The sequence below is a fragment of the Coniophora puteana genome (assembly GCF_000271625.1).
Source record: "Coniophora puteana RWD-64-598 SS2 unplaced genomic scaffold CONPUscaffold_11, whole genome shotgun sequence".
Classification (NCBI taxonomy): domain Eukaryota; kingdom Fungi; phylum Basidiomycota; class Agaricomycetes; order Boletales; family Coniophoraceae; genus Coniophora; species Coniophora puteana.
Window position 1 is genome coordinate 1 of NW_006913063.1, and position 23,617 is coordinate 23,617.

At 54.2% G+C, this 23,617-nt stretch overlaps 7 protein-coding genes across 7 annotated transcripts; 2 read left to right on the forward strand and 5 right to left on the reverse strand.

Moving 5' to 3' along the window:
• Nucleotides 1–387: 387 nt before the first annotated feature.
• On the reverse strand, nucleotides 388–2,894 carry CONPUDRAFT_108766 (glycoside hydrolase family 89 protein). Its single transcript, XM_007773741.1, has 2 exons — nucleotides 2,544–2,894; nucleotides 388–2,490 (listed from the first exon to the last, which is right to left on the reverse strand). The coding sequence occupies exons 1-2, from the start codon at nucleotides 2,816–2,818 to the stop codon at nucleotides 480–482; spliced, it is 2,286 nt and encodes a 761-aa protein (XP_007771931.1). The 5' UTR covers nucleotides 2,819–2,894; the 3' UTR covers nucleotides 388–479.
• Nucleotides 2,895–3,392: 498 nt separating this feature from the next.
• CONPUDRAFT_138871 (uncharacterized protein) lies at nucleotides 3,393–5,058 on the reverse strand. Its single transcript, XM_007773742.1, has 5 exons — nucleotides 4,754–5,058; nucleotides 4,487–4,700; nucleotides 4,376–4,434; nucleotides 3,716–4,320; nucleotides 3,393–3,648 (listed from the first exon to the last, which is right to left on the reverse strand). Exons 2-5 carry the CDS (start codon nucleotides 4,611–4,613, stop codon nucleotides 3,402–3,404), a joined length of 1,038 nt encoding a protein of 345 aa, XP_007771932.1. The 5' UTR covers nucleotides 4,614–4,700; nucleotides 4,754–5,058; the 3' UTR covers nucleotides 3,393–3,401.
• A 1,858-nt stretch (nucleotides 5,059–6,916) lies between these two features.
• CONPUDRAFT_84016 (uncharacterized protein) lies at nucleotides 6,917–9,478 on the reverse strand. Its single transcript, XM_007773743.1, has 6 exons — nucleotides 9,354–9,478; nucleotides 9,021–9,265; nucleotides 8,422–8,960; nucleotides 8,066–8,360; nucleotides 7,769–8,009; nucleotides 6,917–7,691 (listed from the first exon to the last, which is right to left on the reverse strand). Exons 1-6 carry the CDS (start codon nucleotides 9,370–9,372, stop codon nucleotides 6,961–6,963), a joined length of 2,070 nt encoding a protein of 689 aa, XP_007771933.1. The 5' UTR covers nucleotides 9,373–9,478; the 3' UTR covers nucleotides 6,917–6,960.
• Nucleotides 9,479–9,673: 195 nt separating this feature from the next.
• Nucleotides 9,674–13,035, forward strand: CONPUDRAFT_128482 (uncharacterized protein). The gene is made up of 10 exons (XM_007773744.1): nucleotides 9,674–9,897; nucleotides 9,959–10,006; nucleotides 10,056–10,136; nucleotides 10,195–10,270; nucleotides 10,542–10,735; nucleotides 10,806–12,224; nucleotides 12,291–12,423; nucleotides 12,541–12,743; nucleotides 12,809–12,874; nucleotides 12,941–13,035. Exons 1-6 carry the CDS (start codon nucleotides 9,747–9,749, stop codon nucleotides 11,855–11,857), a joined length of 1,602 nt encoding a protein of 533 aa, XP_007771934.1. The 5' UTR covers nucleotides 9,674–9,746; the 3' UTR covers nucleotides 11,858–12,224; nucleotides 12,291–12,423; nucleotides 12,541–12,743; nucleotides 12,809–12,874; nucleotides 12,941–13,035.
• A 786-nt stretch (nucleotides 13,036–13,821) lies between these two features.
• CONPUDRAFT_145852 (OPT oligopeptide transporter) lies at nucleotides 13,822–18,015 on the forward strand. Its single transcript, XM_007773745.1, has 20 exons — nucleotides 13,822–14,339; nucleotides 14,424–14,498; nucleotides 14,557–14,649; nucleotides 14,704–14,828; nucleotides 14,893–15,006; nucleotides 15,069–15,123; nucleotides 15,381–15,470; nucleotides 15,567–15,857; nucleotides 15,957–16,022; nucleotides 16,075–16,129; nucleotides 16,185–16,304; nucleotides 16,363–16,553; nucleotides 16,616–16,702; nucleotides 16,755–16,818; nucleotides 16,874–16,968; nucleotides 17,025–17,294; nucleotides 17,350–17,443; nucleotides 17,498–17,634; nucleotides 17,706–17,898; nucleotides 17,947–18,015. Exons 1-20 carry the CDS (start codon nucleotides 14,240–14,242, stop codon nucleotides 17,960–17,962), a joined length of 2,331 nt encoding a protein of 776 aa, XP_007771935.1. The 5' UTR covers nucleotides 13,822–14,239; the 3' UTR covers nucleotides 17,963–18,015.
• Nucleotides 18,016–18,858: 843 nt separating this feature from the next.
• Nucleotides 18,859–19,620, reverse strand: CONPUDRAFT_62195 (HET-domain-containing protein; the record flags this gene model as incomplete). The annotated part of the gene is made up of 2 exons (XM_007773630.1): nucleotides 18,859–19,446; nucleotides 19,483–19,620. Coding segments are annotated over 2 exons (726 nt in total), but the record flags the coding sequence as incomplete, so codon positions are not given.
• Nucleotides 19,621–22,040: 2,420 nt separating this feature from the next.
• On the reverse strand, nucleotides 22,041–22,886 carry CONPUDRAFT_61865 (HET-domain-containing protein; the record flags this gene model as incomplete). Its single annotated transcript, XM_007773596.1, has 2 exons — nucleotides 22,041–22,633; nucleotides 22,673–22,886. Coding segments are annotated over 2 exons (807 nt in total), but the record flags the coding sequence as incomplete, so codon positions are not given.
• Nucleotides 22,887–23,617: the final 731 nt, after the last annotated feature.

Sequence of the window (23,617 nt, forward strand, 5' to 3'; positions counted from 1 at the left end):
GGTGTATCCTGGGGTTATTTGGGCCGCTGAAAACGATGGGACAGGTCCCATAATTTTTCTGTGCTTCAGCCCAGCGCTAGGACCATGTGCTCCTCATACCCCCCCCTCCAACTTGGCGCTGCCACATTAATTCAGGGAGGGCCAGGAAAAAATCAGGAAGGAGTGTTCCCTGGGGTTTTCAAGGTCTGTGAATCCATTGGTGATCTCTGCAAGACAATAGGAGAACAAGTGGAGAAGATGTGTGCTGCCCTCCCAGCCCCAATTACGCAACTTGGGGGGGGGGGGTGTAGCTCAAAAACGAAACCTCCGATTTCCTTCAAACTTGGGCATTGGGGTACACCCATAAGGTACTATAAGACCCCCAAGTTTCAGAATTTTTGGACATGCCCGACTTTCAATAATATATCAAAATATGGGTATAGACAATGTAATGTAGTTCTAAGCGAGGCAATAAAGTCGACGGCACCACTAGATACATATCAAGCCCATTTTCCAGCCATTTCCTGCACCACCAACCAGGTATCCCCCACCACCATCGTGTCACGAGCACCCACAGCTGACGTGCTCTGACTCCACTGTTCACCAATGTCGAGTAATGCGCCAGCAATGGCAGTCGCGTTATACACCGTGCCATTACTCTTGCTGCCTTCGAGATATTGAATGAACATTGCCCAACGCTTACCGTAATAATCACCGACGAGCCCACCCCACTGCTTCGACGCGTAGTCATTGATCTCGCCCTTGGGGCCCCAGAGCGTGATCTGGTTGCGGGCATTGTACTCGAGATATGCCGCGTACGACGCGTTGCCGTTGGCCCAGCTGCGAGCAGCATCGGTCCAACGGGACAGCTGGAAGTTCTCGTTCGTCATGAGAACCTTGTCCAGGTCGGCGACGAGCTCGAGCATAGGCTGTCCGGCGGCAGACACAGAGGCGGACGAGGCGGAGGTGGTATTGTACACGGCGAGAAGATCCGCGTACAAGTCAATGAATCGGTTGACGAGCAGCTGACGGGTGAGGTCGACGAGGTCGTAGCGATACTCCGGGATGGCGAGAAGCGAAGGCGTCGAGTGCCCTGCCTGAACGAGCTGTTGGAGAGCGGGCACGATAGTTGTATTGGTGTCATAGAAAACGTGGGTAGGGTGATGGCCGGTGACGTTGACGAGGCCCGATAGCGCTGGCTCGAGTTCGAGAATGCTCTTGACGGTGGCCTGCGAGCCGGGGTCCGTGTTGCTGTACACTGTCGCCGCGAGCGTCTGCCACGCTTCGATAGCACACTCGGGGAGCTCGTCGGCGGGATAGCGACGTGTCGCCCACGCTTGCGCGTACTCGGTCTTGTTGATCGGGGACGACGACCACGCCTGGTCGAGGAGAACGTCGTAGATGATCTCGTTGCCCTCCATACCCTCGGGAGTAAGCCCCACGCCGACCATCGAGACATTGGGCGATGCAAGAGCAGCGAGCGGCGCCTCCGTCACGTTCGCGAAGTTGCCCTCGAAGCCCATGTTGCCACCATAGTCGTGTAGCTCGCACCAGATCCAGCGCTTGCCGAAGTACGAGCTCAGGCGCTGCCATTGTGGCTGCGCTTCGCTGTACAGATCGAGGATAAGCATGCCACTCCCATCGTCATCCCCGGGAACGCCGGCGAGGTAGGCCTCGACGCGCTCGGGCGTCCAGAAGTCGGCCGAGCTGAAGAACAGCCAGCCTTGCATGAGCCACGTTGCGTCCGGGTCGGCCGCACGCAGACTCGAAAATGTCGCGGCGGAAATGTTGGTGAGGTAGGAAGGGTCGCCGCTGTACGGATCGTTCTCGTTGTACTGGTCAAGCGTGTAGATGTGCGACACGTTCCCAAATGCGGCCTGTTGCTTGCTAATGAACGATTGCTGCACCTGCGCGAAGAGTGGGTCGAACGGCTCGAGGAACGAGTCATTCGTGAACTGGGGCGCGAAGTCGTTCCACGCGCTGCCATTGACGATCGACGCGTTCGGATAGAGGTTATGCATCGCAGGCGGGACGAAGCCCGTGAACGCCGGAAGCACGGGAGTCATGCCGAGGTCGACCATGCGTTGCACGATCTGTTTGCCCAGGACGAACTGGTCATCGATCCACTGCGTCGGGAGGTCACCGCCCCAGCTGCCCTGGATATTGCCGAACCTGTTCCACGCCTGGAAGGCGGGGCCCGAGAGAAAGCCTGAGATGTCCGCGTCGGTGATATTGTACTCCCGGAAGACCTCGACGAGGGTGTGCTCGAAGCCGACCCACGCGAGCGGGAGGTTGACGCCGCGTAGTGAGAGCCAGTCGAGCATAAGCTCCCAGTCGTCGAACGTCCAGAACGCGGACGTATAGTCAAAGGTGACAGTATTGAACATGTAGCGATAGGGGACGATTGCAGAGCGTGTGACGGCGGTTTTGACGGCAGGAAGGGGTGCAGGGAGTTGATCGAGACGTGAACCGGTCCACCAGATATCGACGCCGCCATACTCAGTGAGGTAGCTGTGACCAACATTCCTTAGCAAACGAAAAAGCGAGATAGAAGTACGACGCACGTATATAACCCTCGCGAGCACGCGCTGACCGTGTTACACTCTACATGAATCGCCCTCGTCTTGTTCACTGCATCGGTGAGGGTGAACGTGTCCAATTCCGAGTCGCTTGAGTTGGTGAACGAGAAGGTGAACGAGTGCGCATGACTCGGTATCCTGCGTTGAACAAGGGCGTACAGTCCTTGCAGCGGGTCGGATTCGGATGAGTTGGCCGAAAGCGCGGTGGAGGTAGCGCCGACAATGCTCCCAACGAGGCTAACGAATCCGAGCAGCCGCATGGCTATGGGCTTCAGATGGCGAGATGTGCGACCTGTGCGTGAGCAGTGGGCTCAAAGAAGAGAAAGACAAGATGTTTCAGACGAGAGGTTGATGTGAGTCCATCATTAAGTCCATCATCTGCGCGGTTACGGCCATCAGAAAGACAATCAATGTCGGCGTTAGCTTGTGGGTGCCTAGCCGGCCCGGCAGATGGACTTGGACCATCGCACGTTGCACCGTCGAACGATAACAAACGTCAGTGGAACGTGTGAGGTTACCGTTGGGTCTCGCAGGTAGTGTTGAGGGTCGAAGGTAAACAAGCGCGTCGGTGGCCGCGGGAGGCTATGAACCGCGCGTCAGTCAATCTTCGAAGGAGCAAACTCTTTGTAGGTGCGAAGTATGATTCGTACTGTAGGGTAGCATGATCCTAACATAGAGAAGAAAAGTACAGTAGTTACATGCCTTGGACGGCACATTACGAAAACGTTAGCTATGAAAGTGATATATAACTATGAGTGTCGATTAAAGGCAGAACTTGCAAGAAACGCCATGAACGTTAAAGAGAGCGAAATAAAGCATAAACATATGACGTCGAACATTAGCCTACCCTAGCAGACGGAACCGCAAAACAATCCGGCGACCCGTAAAGAACTTATGTGACTGGTCGGGCACGATGGCTATCTCGAGCTCGTTACGCAGCCTCTTGACAAAAGGACGAACCTCGCGAGCGCCATCAGCAGTCGGCTCATCCGTAGGCGGTGCCCATCCATCACGGGGCAAAACTAGATCCAACTCGGCTGTATACCTCATGATGAGACCGCCGTCCTTTACCGCAAAACTTGCAAAAGGGCTACAACGAAAAGGAGCGTCAGAATACTGGTTCTATGTCGAGGTACTCTCCGACGCGAAACACGTACCTAAACTCCGTGTGAAGCATCTCACCCACTCGTCGCGCAAGACCTCCCAACTCCCGCTGCATCCCCTCCGCATCGCAAAAGCCAGAGTCAAACGACCCTCCCGGCTCGAGGTTCTGCCCATCACACCCCGACAAGACGCTCGAGTACTCCCCGTCGAATGCAAAGAACGTCGCTCGCAACCTTTGCTCGTGTATCATCGCCTCGACCCGAGCCCGGTCCTTTCCCCAGCTAAGAATAACGAGCTCCCGGAGCTTGGCGCGGAGGTACAAAACGTGCGCCTGCACGAACGCCTCGAGCCGGGCCCTGAACGCGGCGAAGAGCGCCGAGACGTCCTGGAACGCCTCGTACCGCATCATCGTTTCTTCCTGCTTCTTGTCTTCTTTTTCGCCGAGGTCCAGAGCGAAGATCGCGTCTTCGACCTCGTCTCGCCGCCTTCGCGCGCTGCGTCTCGCTCGAGCACGGCAAGAAGGGCAAAGCTTGAACTGGTATTGGTCTTCTGGGGGGAGAGGCCTTGCGCAGTACGAATAGTTGCATCGTCGTGTATTAGGTACAGACAACCCATGTCCATTTGCCGTTGCGGCGGATGACGAGGATTGAGGATTAAGCTGCGCAGTTACATCAGCCATGTTCCCCTTGCTGGAACGGAGAATCGAGTGTTACCTTGATCTTAAGCTTCAGGCGATGTTCCTCGTTATCACCGCCCAGATCCTCTTCGCTCGCTTTAACCTTTGTTCAGCATCCCTCGCAGCTGACCAACAACGATACGCGTACACGATTCAGCAGATCTTCTCCGCAGCCGCTCCAGACGCAACCGCTGATATGCGCGGTGATGCCGCCGACACGGATTACATACCTTCCACTGATGATCGACGGAGAGTACAACATTGCACTTGCGCATAGCGCAAATACGCAGTGGTGACTTGGAACCGCCTACTTTGGCAAACACGGGAACGCGTATCTTAATGCCCGACGCGTGACGCCGCGGCTAAGGAAAAGGACATTAGCGGTGAGCCGACTTCAAATTCCGAAGGAAGATACCTTGTCATCGTCAAGTTCAGTTTCGCCCTCGCCGTCGCTGGTGAGATCAGTGAGATCGCTATCCCATCCCGAGATGCTAGTATTGGGACCATGCTTGTAGATTTCGGCTGACGATGCAGGTGAAGAGGGTGACGATCTCGACAATCCACGCCGCAAAGGCACCTCGGGGGAAGACGACCACGAAAGACACTGCTGCAACGGAACCTCTGGCGAAGATGACCGCGAAAACTGCTCCCGCAGAGGAATCTCTGGCGAGGATGAGCGGCTCCAGCACTCTTCGCGTGAAGGAACGACCGAGGGAACATCTAGGTCTATGGGAGTAGAACGCGTGCCTTGCGCCTCAAAGATGGGAGACCGGGGCTCCACTTTCATGATCGGCTCTGGAGACTCGACAGCGGCGTTTGGTAGCGTCGGCGGAGCCGACTCGCGCTTGATGCTCCGAATGGCGTCCCACCTCGCCAGGGTGCATACAGTACATTTGCCCCAGTTGAGTCCTGAAGGCACCGTGCGGACGCAGTCTGGCGTCTCGCAACGTTGCTGGTAACAAAGTCAGTCTACATAATCGTGAACATGAATGCATTGGTCCAGCTCACCTCCCCTGGCGACAGCGAGGATATCGTTTGATTCAGTGAGCTTATGCTCGCCTGAGGTTGATCGGTGGCTTCAGCAGACTTTGACGACGAGAGAGTCAAGACGTCAACTCGAGCACGAACATCATCAGCGGGCTCCTCCTGTGAATTGTCAGCGTGCGGACATGCATCGTAGAAGCTTTGCTTACATCCGGGTATGTGAGATCGATAATCAGAGGCCCTTCGGGTTCTGAATTAGCATGTAAATTGGGTAGTTGACTCTGCGCAGTCTATGCCGTTGTAAGTATTAAAACAAGGAGCTTAGGCAATCCAAACTTACCTTATCCACATCCATATCTTCCATCTTCAGTCTCTTCCAGTCCATCTCCGACTTGAGCGATAGAGACGGCGCGATCAAGGTCATAATCGGACTCGGCACTAGTGGGGGCTTGAGCATGTGCAGATTGAGGTTCGGCACGACCGACGGACGTGAACGCGATATGCGCACTCCTCGACTAGCGCGACAGGATTCACATAGAACGGCTTGGCCGATGCTGACGGTCGGCACTTCGAGGCCGATGAGGCACGTCGCGCAGGTTGTCATCGTCGTAGAGCGCAGCGCTTTTCGTACCTGTTCGCATTGTTAGCTCGATGAGTTTTGAATGTATGCGCATACATATGACGCACCTGGAAAGCGTTGTGTCCCTGCAGTAGTTGCAGTGGTGGTGCTCGTATCGACGATTTTGCTCGCGCAGTCGCTTGCGCGCTTCTGCTTATGCCTACACTCGACGCGTCCGTCCTCTCTGCACTGGTGACCATTGAAGCTCCAAAAGATGGAGGCAGAGAAGTAGTTGCAATGCCGGGACGGGCCGTTGTTGGTTCTTCTGCAAAGTGATGTCGTTTAGGTGGAGGTACTCGTACCGTCATCTTTGGGCTCCCGTTCGCACTCGAGCCTACGCTCGAGCCCCTGTCGTATGGCGGCATGTTGATAGCATTCGCAAATGGCGGTGAAGACAAGGAGGCCATGTCAGATATGGCCAGGCAGGGAGCTTTCGCTGTCACGCAAAACTCGGCTTATACCTGCCAAGACGACGAAGCACGGGTGGTTGCAACGCGAGAAACAGCGCATTGAGCCTAGTAGCAAAGTGCAAAGGTTAACATGTGTGCTCACCTTCATCGAAACCAGAGTCCAAACCACCTAGGCTGACATTCCCGTCCGGTCCAAAGTCGAGCGACAAAGTCAAGTACACGTTCCGTCCAGGTCGCTTGCCCTCGAGTACTTCGGCGCCTAGATTAAGCCGATATGGGTAGCGAAGAGCGCGCAGGACACGGGGCGGAGGGCAGGTGAGCACGCGTCGCGGTCGGCCAGTCGCGGCGTCGTGAAAAATTTGCTGGCAGGTAAACGGGACGACAGCGACAAACAAATGTCCGTGACGTTATCGTCGCCAAGATTCCCGCATCGCGACAGCTCGCGCCTGGGTCCGTGCACTTTCGGCGCGTTCGACAACCGATCATCGTGCCAGTTTCACTTCCGCCAATAACCGACCTTGAGACTGAGTTGGACGCGTCGACTCGTTGAGCGGATGGATGATTAAAACTGGATGAGATTTACTGCACATCACATTCGCAAGATATAGTCTATAACGCCTCCTCTCGCTTCGACTTGTCATAGCACTCCAGCGTCACACTCGCCAAAAATCCCGGTATGCACTGCTCCTCCTCGACCCAATACCTCATCATCTGCGGTAAATCCTGGGGCCCGCCCTCACTTTGCGCAACCAGCTGCATCCTTGCTCCTTCCACCCCGCCCTCAGCTGACTTGCCCGCAGGCTGGAACACAAACGCAGCCTCGAGGTCGTAGATCGACGTGACCCGCACCTGCCCGTTGGGGTAAAACGCGAGCTTCAGCCCGAGAATGGACGCGATCGCCTCACGGAACTCGGCCGACTTCGACGCAAAAACCTGCTGCAACCGCAGCAGCCGCTTCTCCTTCTGCTTCACGAGCTCCTCGAGCTCCTTCTTCTCCCTGTCGAGCACCTCCCAGCTCTCGCGCGGAACGAGGTCTTCCCTCGGCGCATGACTTCCGTCCGCGTTCGATTCGCCTTCGGTAGTGTCGACACGGGCGCCGGCGTCCCCGAGCTGCTTCAGCCGCTTGATGAGCGCCTCGTTTTCGTGCTTCAGTCGGTCCATCGCCTCCTGCCGCAGGTCTGTCCATTGCTGCGCCGGGTTGTCCCGCAACGAGAGCACGCGTATACCGGGAGGGACATGGCTCCCGGTGCCGATCTTGCCGCGCAGTTCGAATAGAGTCTGTTCCAGGGTTTCGATGTTATCGAGGTGCGACTGGGCCGCATTGCGTGCTTCTTCGAGTTCTGTAATATAGAATAAAGAAAGTAGATTGTAAGTAAAAACGGGATGCAGAGGAAACACGCGAGAATAGAGGACGTGCCCAAACGAGAGGCCTCAGCAGCATCGCGCTCGCGTTCAAGCTCCTCCAGAAGCTCTGGTCGTGTGCGACGTGCTCCACCGAGCATGTTCTCCTCTTCCGCACGCTCAAGCGCATTTTGAAGGACCACGTTAGCGGCCTTCAGCTCAGCGCTGGCGCTCTCCAGCTGATGCACACGCTGAGCGAGAACCTCGTCGACGCCTCCAGAGTCGTCTTTCGTGCCTTCTTCGGCAGTATAGCTAGCCTATATGCGTGGTGGAGATAAGTGTCCAATGTAGACAGAAGAAAGTAGTGACTTACAAGCAAAGCCTGTAAGAATCCAATCTCGCGCTCTGCAAGCTCGGCGCGGTGCTCACGCGCGGCGACCTTGTCTTTGAGGGCTCTCGTCTCCGTTTCAAGGGTACTGGCATGGTCTTGTAAGCCCGACGTGCGTTGTTCGGCCCCGACGAGTTCGGCTTCGCGGGACCTCAGGTGGGCCACGGTTGCACCGTGCTCTTCGAGAAGCCGGGCATGCTCGAGGCGAAGAGCAGAGAGCGTTTGTGTGACGGAGATGGACGTGTCTGAGGCCCTGGGACCGACGTTGCCCTTCTTGACCCTACCGCAACAGAAAGTGATGAGCCTAAGAGGAGTGAAGGAAACGTTCGAGAACAGCGCACCATTCCTCCCTCTCCCTCCTCGCCGCATCCAGCTGCGCTTCTAGGCCTACAACCCTGCCTCGCATCTCCTCCATACCCGCAAGCCTCCTCTCTAACGTGAGCTTCTCCTCTCTAAGCACCTCGATACTCGCATGCTTTTCCTTCAACCGCGCGAGTTCTGCCGCTTGCCGTGCGTTGGTATTCTCCAGCGTGCGCATATATTCCGCCTGTCTATGCAGCTCGTCTCTGATCATCGGCCAGGAGGCGCTGTCCGCCTCCTCGCGGCGCGACGACTGCACGGCGATCTCCAGGTCCTCGGCGCGCTGCTGCGCCTCACGGAGGGCATCCCCGCGTTCGTCCGCGAGGCGCCGATAGTCTGCCAGCTCGTCCTCCAGTGTACGTGTCTGGTGTTCGAGGGTCACAAGCCGCGTTTTGGCGGAGGAGACCTCTTGCGAATGCGTGCGCGAGAGAGTCGAGTGAGCTTCTTGCAGCTCGACGTGCGTATCGCGAAGAGCGGAGAGGCTTGCGCGGAGCGAGCGGATTTCGGCGTCTGATTGTCTCTGACCATGCCACGCATACATGAGCTACATCGTTAGAGGAAGATGAAGGAGGAAACGCACCCTCTCCTCTTCGCGCTCGGCGCCTTCCTTCTCCCTCGTCTCCCTCTCCTCCGTCTCCCGTTGATATAGCCAGCGTTTGTCTCTCTCCAGCCTCTCAATCTGCAGCTCCTTCTCGCGCAGCTTGATGTCGAGCTCTGCTTTGGCGGCTTGTGACGCGAGCAGCTGCCGCTCGAGCGAAGCATGCTGCATGTTGTTCGTGAAGGCCTGCACGCGTTGTTGGCGTTTTGCGCTCCCATGTTGTGGATCTGGCGGGGTAGGAACTTTATATCAACATATACCAGGGGATAAGACGCGATTGGCGCATGAAAGGGACCCAAGGAAGGGAAGGCCTACCTCGCTCGAGCTCTGCCATGAGCGAGTCGCGTTTTGGTGCCGATGACCTCGTACTCGTCGCATTCGTGGATGCAGATGCAGGTGTTCTGGCGGCAGACGAGGCCGTTGGACGTGTCAATCTTGAGCTCATCGCGTCTGACGTCGAGCAGGGGCGCGTCGTTCGCTGCCAGTCCTTTGTTTGTCCCAGTGCGGAGACAGAAGAGGTGTCAAGGGTCACGTGCGTTTGTGCACGTGCTATGCTTTGTTTACCACACAGCCACTTGGCCATGCCTTTTTGTTCAGCTCCCTTCCTCTGCCTCTCTCCCACCAACCACTCCCTCCTCCCCTCCTACCACCCCCCTCCTCCATCCCAGGCATATAGCCACTAGTCAATTATAGAGCAACATCTAAACGATGTCAACAAGCGATGCCGACTATTCCGACGACGGCATGGAAGAGTACGACGACGAGTACTCGGAAAGGCCCTCCGACAAACCAGAGTACAGGCTCACCCATGTCCTCAAGTCCCACAGGACAACCTCATACGCCACCAAACATCTCTATGGCACGTATCCACACCTTGCGTCTCGTGTCATCTGCTTCATTGCTCATACAACGACTTGCAGATTGGATAATAGGGAATGAAATAGACATGGAGCCCGAGTACCAGCGAGGTTTGTCCCTGTTTTACTTGTGGCGTGGACTGACGCTAAACCCTCGAAGACGTTGTTTGGCCCGAAACTAAGCAGATAGCCCTCATCGACTCTATCTTCCGCAACTACTATATCCCCCCGATCATCTTTGGTACGTCAGCCTTACGACGCACCCCTCTGCCTAATCCCAATTCACAACTTTTCGACAGTGGCGCAGGAGAACGGAGACGGCTTGGACATCAGGACGTGCATAGACGGCAAGCAGCGTCTCACGTCGATACAACGGTGCGTGCCGCTGACGTCGAGGTCCATACCACGTGTTGACCCCCTTGTCTCATGCATCAGCTTCTTCGATGGACAAGTACGTCATCTCTTTCACCAATGAGAGCTCTCGACTGACTAAACTCCTTAGATACCACGTCAGTGATCCTAATCTCTTCGTTCTTTTCTACGACGCAGATCTCACATGTCGTCTGCGTGCATATACAGACAAAGACCCGTAAGCAACTTCTCGTTCCTCTCCATGAAGCACATCATTCAAGTTTTTCGCTCGAAGACATACGCGCGAGGTCCTCTGGTACAAGCTTAATCCTATGAGTAAGCGCAAGCGTGGCAAGCTCCTCCCGGACGCACTGCGCCGCCAATTCGCCAAGAAACAGATCATCTGCGTGGAGTACAGCGAGCTCGACGACTCGGACGAGCGCGAGATTTTCCAGCGCGTGCAGCTCGGCATGGCACTCACTCCCGCAGGTGAGTCGACGCCAACGCGGGAACGCCCCAGACGTTTCCTCTCGTCGCTCCGAAACTTACTCCCATACAGAAAAACTTCAGGTGATCTCGTCCCCTATGGCCTCATTCGTGCGCCAGCTCGAAGCGACGTATTTCGCGCAAGGCAAACCGCTTGACAACCCCACGCTCGAGTGGGATCGCTCACGGGGTGCCGACTTCCGGTGTATCGCCCAGTCGCTCTACTGCATCGCCAAGTATCCGTCCATGACCTGGGGCACGGTCCCGCAACTGGAGAAATGGCTCAAGAACCCGACCAAGGGCGCTGCCAAGCGCGGTAAGGCTAAAAAGACAACGGCGGCGGCAGGGGATAGCGACGACGAGGGCGACAGCCTCGCCAGCGACGAGGAGTTTAGGAAGCGCGCCGAGGACACGTTCCGTGTGTTCGGGAAGCTCGTCGCTGACGCGAACCTCGCCGCCGAGTTTCTGCGGGAGGGGTGGAAGGTGTCCCCGGTGGAGTTCATCACCATCGCGCTGTTCATCGCCGTGCACAAGGACCGCATGCCGCTCGCGAGGCTCGCCCGGAGGCTCCGCGCAATGCGCGAGCACACGCGTGCCGTACATGTCGATATCAGGATGAACCAGCGCGTCGCGAAGACGTTCATCGAGTTCATCATCAACGAGTCGACGGCCGTGGTCGCAGAGGAGGAGACCGAGACGCCTAAGTCGAAGTCGAAGCGCAAGCGATTCGACGACGACGTGGATATGGAGTCGCGGAGCGGGAGTCGGGAGCGCAAGGAAGGGAGGGTCGCGCCGCCGGGGCAAACGTTCAAGATGGAACCTCCGTCGCAGCAACAGCAGCCGTTGTTCCACCCGTCCCCCTCGCCCGTTGGCACTTCGGTCTTTACACCTCCGTCCTCTCAATCTCACCCTCAGTCCCAGTCCCAATCCCAGTTCGGCTCTTCGTGGTTGGCTCCGTCCTCTTCATCCGGTATACCCCCGCCGTCTCGAGGCCTGGCGGCCCTCCAAGCCGCAAAAGAGAGCATCGGGCGTACCCATCCGAGTATTCTGAACAGTAGCGGCGGCTCAGCGCGGCCGTCGCCTAGTGTGCCGCGAAGCACCGATCCGCGGGCACAGGGTAGATGATCGATGATCGTCGGGACTTGCGTTATGATCCAGAAAAACAGGGTTTACTTTGCTTTATCTTACTAATTTCGTAGACGTCATCTATTGTCACTTTGCTATTCTGATGCTGTGTCGCAAAATCTATACCTCATGTTTTGAATGTCAAATGTGCTGAGAAGTCGTTTGACGTCTGCACGCAACGGAACGGCTCGAGCTCCGAGATGGATTACAACAGCATGCATTTCGCGAAAGCGCGGAGTGCATTATTTGGTACGTACAGACGACAGAAGGAGAGGCTCTCGGACTGTTTGAATACCCAGGGAAAGTGCGCACGTCGTCGTCCGCTTTATCTATGCGTGCCATACACGGGCGATAAGCTCCGTCAGACCTGACACCAATCGTTGTTAGTACAATGTGATACGAAACAAATGAACGTTGGAAGAGGACAACTCACCGACGTCGTTTGTGTTGAACTGGTACACGCCAACGAGGCACGCGACAGTCGCAGCGCGGAGGCCCCAGGTGGCGATGGGGCCGATAACGGGGAACTTGCGCGGGTGGAGGTAGTCGACGACCATCGAGTCGAACTGCGTACAAGTGAAACGGAACGGCGAGTTAGCGCATGAATGTGCGTTATCTCCGCACCGCTCCGGCTTCGGTGAAGCGGGCAGTCGAAGCAGAGCCGGATAGGAGAGGGGACGTACGCCGATGTGCGAATGCATAACGAGCACGACGCCGAACAGCGCGTCGAGCGCGGGGTACGCGGTCGTCGACCCTGCAAAGGCGGCGCCCGTGGCGGGGATCATCGCGGCGCTGAGGAGGCGCTCGAACGCCCAGTGATAGGAGCCCGCGGTCCTGTTCGGCGGAGGGAACGTCGTCGGGTCGTTCACCGTACCCTTGTAGATGGCTGCATTCCAAGATCACAGTCAGAGAGGCTGAGACAGAGTGGTGAAGGGAGGGGAGGGCACGCACGTCCGCCGGGAACATACTCGGCGCCGGGGGTCGCGATGCCGCTCGTCTGGGCGGAGGACTTGCGGACTGTCATCACAGACGTCAGTCAGTCACACGGTCCATTTTTGCCACCTTGCGGATGTCTAGGCTCACCCTGGAGAGTAGAGCGGAGCGCAGAGCGCGCGGCGGGGTTGCGCAGAGCCTGGCGGAGAATGAGGGAGGAGGACATGGTGGTGGTCGACGGGAACGTTGGTGAGAGTCAGGGATTTCGCGGGTGTCGTTAGTGCGTCGACGGGGGCGGCCATCTCGCAATCACGTGTCGCCGGTTGCACCCGCGCACCGTTCCGCCTCCCGCTGCCATCCGGCCTCCGAACAAACTAATTCCGACAGCGCCGATAACAGCTTCAACATCGACTCTCAACAAACACGTCGTCCTGCTTTTTGTCATGGCTAGATTGACGCTTCTTGATACACCTGGCTACCCCTCAGCTTAAAAAGTATCTGGTACCACGGTCGCAATCTGAATGGCCTCTCCCATCCCGTGGACAAAGCTCTGGGTAAATTTGGCGACTTTGTTCCCCCCACTGACGTTTTTACCCCCGTTCATCTATCAACGCTTCTCGGTCTTCTCATACTTCTCTCACTTCTGTGATACGTGTTAAACGATGGCTTATGTTCTAATTTGTTGATAATAGGCCCATATACTCGTCATAGCGGACAACTTCCGCGAATGGCAACTTAAGATATTAGCGGGGTGGGATGAGACAACCTCTTACGCTTCATTGTCCCAAGTCTAACCTCTTATGTCTCAACGACTCTGAATCATGATGCAGGCACGATCTGCCACCATTTCCCATTACCTTGAAACCCGCGCATATAACCAGTCTGCATACTCACCATGCGCTCATGCAAGTCCAAAAAGGCCAAACCAACTGTTGAGTAACGGAGCAGGGTACGTCTGACTCTCCATCGTGCTGTTATCTCACTCTTACGTTCCTAGATTCTATGAATACATCTCTAGTGGTGCCGTACATCAGACCCTCAAACTTCCCCGGACAGCGGCAGACGACACCAAACGGCCTCATACACCAAGAATAACCACGTCCGACCTCTCGCTCACGATAAAGCCCGTCTATATGTGTCTACACACCTAAGAGCTTACCTTTCTCGAGCAGTACCCCGCGGCCCGTGAGCTGTCTCAGGGGCCAAATGTATCATCGGTTGACCCGTGGTGGGATACCAACGCGGTTTAATCCAACGGCGCACCACGCCCAGAGATAATTTGGGCGCCCCGTTCCCCGGAGAGCATGCGGTTCTAGGTGTGGTCCTATCGGCGCGATATCGCGCAATGGGCACCGCTGTGGGGTATATAAAAGCTCGCTCAGAGGGTCCTTCACCAGGCCCTTTCGTACCAGCCTCTCGTGCGACCCGAGACACGATCCGCCGGTCAGCATGTCCGTGGCACACGCACTCGACGACGTCCGGTACAGTCCGACGGACTTTGAGAAGACGGTGGACGCTGAGAAGGATGCTATTACTTCGAAGGACGAAGGTGGGTATATGCGCATTCATGCGTCGTTGCTGGCGATATATTGTTTGGTTGATGGCTGATTACTGTTTGTTGTCTGCTAACTAGATCAAATCATCGAGGCCATCGTCGACTTCGATGATCCCAACCTCGACCGCGAAGGTGCTGTTGCCGGTGTACTTGGTGAGACATGTCGCAGCTTTTCACTTCATTATGAACTCAAATACCTCTCCTTCGACAGAGGACGACTCGCCATATCCCGAAGTACGATCCGCTGTCGCTAACACAGACGACCCCGAAGTCCCCTGCTCGACGCTTCGCGCATGGATCATGGGTAAGGACTTCAATCTTGGGAATGTACGTTCTTGGTGACTTATAATGAAATCAGGCATATTCTGGGCGATCATTATTGCGGGGTTGAACCAGTTCTTCTTCTTCCGTTATCCGTCTGTCAGCATATCCAACCTCGCTGCTCAGCTGCTTGCCTTCCCTTTGGGTCGAGCTTGGGTTGCCGTGCGTAACTCGCGTCTTTCTATGTAACTCGACACTTACCATATCTACCTCCATTCGCTCGTAGTTTGTCCCTAATGTTCGCGTCTTTGGTATGCCTCTGAACCCCGGGCCCTTCACGATCAAAGAGCACGTCCTTGTCACGATCATGGCCACCGTCGGTGGACCTTCTGCCTACGCTGTAAGCACGACGCTTTCCTTGTGAACGTTTGGTGATCGTGTGACTAACGTTCGCTATCATAGACCGACATTATAGCGGTCCAACGTGTTTACTATGGCCAAGTATATAATTTCATCTGTGAGTCCCCACGCTGAGCTACGGCGCTGTCTCCTTTTACTGACCAGGCGTGCTTGGCTCCCTTATCGTTCTTTCTTGAAACCACGGACACATGCCTTTGTGTCTATATTTATCCTTCGTCAAATGGATACGCTTACTCGACCACTCGTCATCTCGACGTGATATCCACCCACCATCACCTTCTATGGCCGATGTTCCGTGTCTCACTTGCCCGCCGAATGTCATGCCGCGTTATCGGTGACGCGTTCTACACGTAGACCAGTGGATGGTAGTTATGTCCACCCAGCTCATTGGTTTCTCTATCGGCGGTATTCTCCGACGCTTCCTCGTCACCCCTCCTTCCATGAGTGAGCCTCGCGTTCTCTCACGTACATGTCACCATGTGAACAATCGCTAACACCCCCTTCCTTTCCCTTTCTTCTTTCCCCGCGCTGCCTCGCCAGTCTGGCCCGCCAACCTCGTCACATGCGCGCTCTTCAACACGCTCCACGCGCAGACGTACGCCGGCATGGGCGACCGCGGCGGTATATCCCGCGAGCGCTTCTTCTTATACGTCTGGGTCGCGGGCGTGTGCTGGTACTTCGTGCCGGGATACCTCTTCCAGGCCGTGTCCTACTTCTCGTGGGTGTGCTGGATCGCGCCGGACAATATCAAGGTGAACCAGATGTTCGGGTACGAGAGCGGGCTCGGCATGAGCCTCATCACGTTCGACTGGGCGCAGATCACTTATATTGGTATGTGTTCTATGTTTGTCCTTGATATCTCCGGATTGGCGTGTGGATCAGGGACGGTGAGGTGAGATGAGGACGCTGATCGACTTTGTCTATCTACAGGCAGCCCGCTGGCGACGCCATGGTGGGCTGAGGCCAATGTTGCCATTGGTTTCGTGTTCTTCTTCTGTGAGTTTTGTTTATTTTATGCGAGACGCTATAGACTGAGATACCTTCATAGGGCTCGTGTGCCCACTCCTGTACTACACAAACACCTGGTACAGCCAGTTCATGCCGTGAGTAGCCATACTGCGTATATCCCATAGACGTTCTGACAATGCCGTGTTTTAGTATGTCCTCACGCATCTCATACGACAACACGGGCCAGTCGTACAATGTCACCAGAATCACGAACGCGGACGCTTCACTCAACCTAACTGCATACGAAGGGTACAGCCCGCTCTTCCTGTCGTGAGTATATTTAGATTCATACAATACTATACTGTTACTTCAGCTAACCCACTACCAGGACGACGTTCGCGATGTCGTATGGCCTCTCGTTCGCGTCTATTACCGCGACGATCATGCACGCGATACTCTTCTTCCGGAAGCAGATCTGGGTGCAGAGCCGACGGTCCATCCACGAGCAGCCCGATATTCACGCGCGACTCATGTCGCGGTACAAGCAGGTGCCCGAGTGGTGGTACATGACGCTATTTGGTTTGTCTATGACTCCCTCGTGTGGTTTTCGTCATAAGACGCTAACATCGGCTTTAATGTAGTGATCATGTTCGTTGTTGGCATTGTCGCTATTGAGGTGTGGCACACGGAGTTCCCTGTCTGGGCTTATGTCCTATCTCTGTGCATTGGTGCGTGCCATCAACAACCATTCGTCTAAACTCCTTGACTGAGAAATTGTAGCGCTGTTCTATATCATTCCCATTGGAATGATTCAGGCCATAACAAATCAGCAAGTCGGGCTCAAGTGAGTAACAGACAAGTTTTGATCCATCAGGGCATTAACATCAAGCGATGGATAGCGTTATCACCGAGCTAGTTGTCGGATACGCCCTCCCCGGTCGTCCCATCGCTATGATGATGTTCAAGACCTGGGGTTACATCTCCATGTACCAAGGTCAGCCGTGACTCCCAGCGTCGATGCCACGTTATCTGATATCGCTGGCTCCTCAGCGTTGATGTTTGCGTCCGACTTTAAGCTCGGACACTACATGAAGGTCCCGCCACGCAGCATGTTTTGGTGCCAAATCGCTGCTACCGTCGTCGCAGGCACCGTCCAGCTGGGCGTGCAAGCGTGGATGTTTACCAACATCCCCGACATGTGCAGCCCGACCCAGAAGGATGGTTTCATCTGCCCGAGTACGGAGGTGTTTGGAACGGCGAGTATCATCTGGGGTGTCATTGGTCCTCAACGCCAGTTCTCTGCTGGCCAGGTTTACCACGGTACATCCGCAAGCGCAGCTTTTCACCTGCCGCGTTCACTGATGTACTCCTTCAGGCTTAACCTACTTCTTCCTTCTCGGCGCGCTGCTCCCTATTGCCGCGTGGCTCATTCAGCTCAAGTGGCCCAACAGTATGGTTCGCTACATCAAGTATGCATTATCCTACGTAAGATGACCAAGCGGGAACTAACTTCCTCTTTCTAGCTTCCCTGTCATCTTCACTGGCACGGGCGCTATCCCGCCCGCTAGTGCTCTTAACTACGTTCCATGGGCAATCGTCGGCTTTATTTCGCAGTACATCATCCGGCGGCGCCACTTCTCCTGGTGGGCCAAGTACAACTGTAAGCCCTTGTCCTCTATTTCCCGCTGTTGTTTGTTGTATGCTCCACTCAATACGACTTTGCGCGTCCAGATGTCCTATCCGCCGCACTGGACTCAGGAGTCGCCATTTCGATCATCATCATTTTCTTCTGCTTGCAGTACCCGCTCAACGGACAGATCGGTATTGACACGATCCAGACATGGTGGGGGAACACCGTCTTCCTGACCACTGCCGACGGTTTGGGGACTCCACTCCAGCAGGTTCCTTCGACTGGCACTTTTGGGTGAGTTATGCGCCAATACATTTTCTTGCATGTGCTGATTTTTGTCAGGCCAACGACGTGGTAAATGATACATGATTAGTACGTATAATGTATGTATGATACTAGAGGACATTTATATCAACCATGAATACGAACGCTACGTTCCATTCTGAGAAAGCTTTCTGTTTACATGCCCGATTAGCCTTGTCATCCCCCCAAACCCTTCAACATCTAGTGTGAGACGTCGGGTTAAACCTAAACTGATGTCAAATAATAGCATCAAACAATTTGGTCCTCGTAACAGTAGTATTTTTACAAGTAAACTTCCTCTACATATTCATGGCTCACGTAAAATCGCGCGTCGATGTTATCAGGAGGCGCCCCATCAATGCTAAACTTGACAAAGTCACGACAAGGCACTATTTGCCATTTTTCTCCTGCGGTCACGGTATTACCCCACTCTCCCTTCTCTAATGCCATCCACCCAGTGTAATTTTTGCATCTTGCGTGGTACTCGTTGACCATCTCTTCATGCTTCAGGAGGTATGCAACAGACTCTCTCGCCAAAGATGGATTGTATCCTTCTCCGATTAAGTCGTAATTGATAATGCCGATGCCGAGTGAGCTGGCTTCAAGCAACTCCCTGCTAGTCAATGGCATAACTTCTGCCTTGAACTGGACCGGTGCTTTGCATGATACAACAAACGCGCCGTCTCCAAATGTGCTATGCCAAGCAAAAGCCCCTGTGTGCGGTATCAAAGGCTCTGGGTGCTCTTGCGAGCGTGGAGAGCCCTCCATGAGAGAAACAGAAACGAGTGATACAGGCAGGATGACGAGAGACATGCGCAATCCGCGACCCGTGACTTCCATGCTACGCCGTGATCTGTACGGGACATCAAGAGCGGGGTGGCCGACATAATTAGCAGGAGATCGAGGGAGAGCCTTCGTGTTCTGAAGGGCAGCATGCTTTCCTGTCCAGTTCAGCACACTCCAGTCGCAACCTGAAAGCATAATCGCCTCGATTAAACGGGAAAACGCCCTGTCTGCGCCTTCTCCATAAGCGATTTGGAAGCTCACGCCAAAGATACCCATCAGTGAGTAGGCAGCATCCTCTGCGCGAGTCGTCACCCGCTTGGAAGCCCATGTCATCCTCGTGTCGATGGCGTATGGAAGGGGAGAGAAAGCAGCAATGTTGAAATATGGGATTCCCGTGACTTCCGAGATGGAGTGCAGCAACGGCGAGGTGATGTCCTTGTCGTTCTCGTCCGAGGTGAGCTCCTTCCACCTGGAGTTGAAGAACTTGATCCGTCTCGGGGCGAGTAGCTCCTGTAAAGTCCAGCCTCGGAAGAACCATTCGTCGTGACACAAGTCGTTCTTGCTTGTTGTCTGAGAAAGGTGGACGATGCAGATGTCGGAGTTTTGGTACCATTTGAACATGGAGCGAATAGATTCATCGAGTTCTGCGCTGCTGCTTTTGTTGATGCAACAGGTATCCGACCACGCAAACACATAGTCTCTGCTTCCTGCTTCTCGGCAAAATCGCTTTAACTTGGCATGCCCAGCCCCCTCCTCCACAGAAATACGCCTGTGATGGCTATATATAACGCTGGACCGCCGCAGGTTACCGTTGTGTCTGTTAATGAGGTCGTCATAAGTGGGCTCCTCGGATCCCCACCGATGCGATAGGATCGCGTAGCGGACGACTGATGCCACCAAGGCCTCCACCGAATCCCATTTAGTCATATCAGCATCCTGAACGCTGTCAATTGCGTCTTGATAGTGCGCTTTGACAAACGACCGATCGACAAGCTTCATCTGCGGGATGTAAATCAACCGCATCGGAATGTCGTTCAGGACGTAGCGGTTGAACTCAGCAATCAATTTCTGTCTGGCGCCTTTCGTCATCTAGAAGTAGGGCTATCGTTGACACATTAGTAGGAGATGGAGATTCAGGAATCCGAAGCGAACTGACGTTGGAAATTGTTGATAAGCGTCTGGGGAAGAGCTGGAGGAATGTTATAGCGGGGCGAATGCTACGATTACCCTGGCATTTTATCCTTGTGCGAAGAACATCTTGCTGTATCCCAAGCGGAACGACGTTAATACGCATACAGCAACCCAAAGGCGCGGTCAAAGACTCCCTTCCAGAAGCATGTCAGAGGCTCGATAACCGCGCTATCGAATGGGAAAATATCAATGAACTGTCAATGCGAGCCGCCCATACCATACGGGCCTGGATTCTGGAAAGATGCCAATGAAACATCACAGCTTTGCTTTGGTACAGCCATGCTTCCTGAAACCGTTGGGGGGACGGACCCTGAATATTGATGCTGATTTTGTTCGACGATGGCTAAATTTAAAAATGCTTGAAGATGTTCGTGGTGAGAAAGGTTCATTCCAAGTTGGCTAATGCTCCCGATACATGCGGCCCGAGGCGGGTCCGTGGCTATGCAACCGCTATCCACTTCAGCTGAAATATTGGGCGATCCGAAGCGTTCAAACAAGGTCTGTGCTAGTCTCTCCTAGATAGACCGAGCTACTTATCAGTCTGGATATAATTGACGTTGTGTAACAGCTGGAGAAAACACCGGAGTACAAATTTTCGTGAGGTCCCCAAGTCAAGCCCCAAGTTGCAGCACGAGTGAGCTTTAGCGATTCGCGCCACATTCTCATATGTCGCTGAGATGAACATTGTGTTTGACGTGCTGCGGATTTGTCCCGCTCTCAAAGTCGGCCGAAGATAATCGAGCCATTGAGAATGCACAGGTATGCGAACGGGAGATTCTCGGTGAGGACGTGCGAACTGCTCTGGACGCGTTAGATAAGGGCGGGACGGGCGCGGTCACTTGGAACCTTGTTGATGTTGAGTAGATTAGCGATGCAGCGTGAGCGAAAGATGAAGAGACGTCAACAGATAATTGGAAGTAGGCTGTTTTGAGATAGCAATATTATTTGTATGAAAGTTAGACTTTGCGAAGACATCATGGGGATCTGTAAGCTGTAGCAAGGATCCTCGGAGCAGTTTTCGGAGTTCGGCCCTCTGGCGGTGTTTCGAGTTGTTGCCGACGTGGACGCAGTGCTTCAAGTTGCTTCCTCCCTCCTCTTTACGTAGTGTCCCGAGTGTTCCGGATTCTGACTCGGAGGTGTCGCGTGAAAGGACGATAATCTTTTTAAATATCTTCTTGTAAATTTCAACGGATAGTGGTGTACTAGAGTCACGGTGAAGGGCAGCTAGAACCTCACGACGTTGGTCATGTTTGGCGTTTCAGGCCATCCAGAATGAGAATATGTGTTCTGAAGTATTAGGCATAACTTACAAGACGACGCGCGGTTCATGGCAGGATGATGATCAAGCGAGTGAGAGAAGACGCATCCTTGCGAACGCGAACGCGAACGGGGATTTTCCGAATGTTCCCACAGCTTTTACGTACACAAGACGTTCCCTCCGAGTCTCCGGCTCATGATCTGAAGGAATGTGTGTGCTCTCGAAGAGAGGATCCAGGACCTCAAACCCGATATTGACATTATCCCTACAAGTACACTTCCTCTACATATTGCCGGTTGACATAACATCTAGCATCAATATAATGGGGAGGTTCTCCATCGATCCTGAACTTGACAAAATCACGACAAGGTATTATCTGCCATTTCCCCCCTGTGGTTACAGTGTTACTCCACTCATTCCTCTCCAGTGCCATCCACCCAATGAAGTCTCTGTGCCTTGCATGATACTCGTTTACCGCCTCCTCGTGCTTCAAGAGGTACGCAACCGACTCCCTTGCCAAAGACGGGTTGTATCCTTCCCCAATCAAGTCGTAGTTGATGACCCCAAGGCCCAATGAGCCGGCCTCAAGTATCTCCCTGCTTACCAATGGGGAAACTTTTGCTGTGAAGCGGATAGGTGATTCACATGCTACAACAAACGCGTCATCATCCAAGGTGCGATGCCAAGTAAAGGAGCCTCTGTGTGGCGTCAAAATGGGAGAATCGTTGACGAGAGAAGCGGAGACGGGGATGATGACAAGGGATAAGCGTAAACCCAGGCCGGTAACTTCCATATTACGGCGTGATCTGTAGGGAATATCGAGGGTGGGGTGACCAACGTAATTCGCGGGAGACCGGGGGAGAGCCTTCGTGTTCGGAATGACAGCATGATTTCCTGCCCAGTTAAGAACACTCAAGTCGCAGCCGGAGAGTATGATGGCTTCGATCAAGCGAGCGAACGCTCTATCTGCACCTTCTCCGTATGCGATTTGGAAGCTGACGCCAAATACACCCATCAGCGAGTAGGCAACGTCCTCGGCGCGAGTGGTCACACGCTTGGCGGCCCATGTCATTCGTGTGTCGACGGCATAAGTAAGAGGGGAGAAAAAGGCAATGTCCAGACGTGGGATTTCTGTGACCTCCGAAATAGACAGGAGCAAGGATGAAGTGGTGTCCTTGTCGTTAACGTCCGACGTGAGTGCTTTCCACCTGGAGTTGAAGAACTTGATCCGCCTCGGCGCGAGCAGCTCCTGCAAAGTCCAACCTCGGAAGAACCACTCGTCGCAACGTAGGTCATCCCGTTGTTCTGTCTGGGAAAGATGAACGATGCAGATGTCGGAGTTTCGGTACCACCTAAACATGGACCGGACGGATTCGTCGAGCTCCGCGCTGCTACTTTTGTCGATGCAGCAGGTGTCCGACCACGCAAATAGATATCCTCTACGCTGTGCTTCTAGGCAAAAGCTGTACAGCTTTGCATACCCAGGTCCACCTTCGACCGAAATGGGCCTACGAGGGATGTGTGGGACACTTGAGCATCGTAATCTGTCTGTTGACTTGCTAGCAAGATCAGCGTATGTGGGCTCTTTGGGTCCCCACCGGTGCGACAAAATTGCATAGCGGACGACCGATGCTACCAGCTCCTCAACGCTAGCCGAGTCCCGTTGAACCAGCTCATCGTCGGTGAGGCTTTCAATCTCGTGCTGATAGTACTCTTTGACGAATCCCCGTTCTACGAGCCTCATCTGCGGGATGTAGATTAACCGTATTGGGATATCGTTAAGAACAAAACGGCTGAACTCGGCGACCACTCCCTGCGTAAGGTAGCCCATTATCGAGAGCGACTGTTGGAAAATGTGGAAAACCTTCTGCATTAGCGGGAAATCCTGCAGTGAAAATGTAAACTCACGTTATAGAACGTCTGGAGAGTATTTATCTTCTGAATTAAGTTGTTGCAATCACCCTGGCCTTTAAGGCGAGGTATTCAAGGTGAGAATCCAATTCGAACGATTTAAATGTTCACCGTGAGGCAGATGACCCTCGAGAGAGATACCCTTACTTGCCTTTGAAGGATGGTCACGGGCATCAAGAAGATATCCAACAGTCTAAGTTTGGTTGTAGTTGATGAGAGCCTGCGAGCCACCTATGTAGCTGGGATAAAGATGGAACGGCAAAACTACTCCGCAGCATAGCCACTCATTTGGACTGTATCGGAACAATAACTATGTCCCACTTCAGGTCGAATCTGCCAAAGGTAAGGCTTCTTCCAAATGTTCCCATGGTGTGACTTGGCGAAGTTTCACCGGTGCTTCTCAAACATATGTAAAGCAGGTATATAGCTCTGGTACCCCAGGTCCTACCCAGGAGCTTGGAAAGTAATGCATATGAAACAATAACGGCCTTAAGTACAAAGTCTAGAGTTACGTCGCGATGAAACACAGAAGTCATCACGATGTTGATACTTGTGCGACTCATC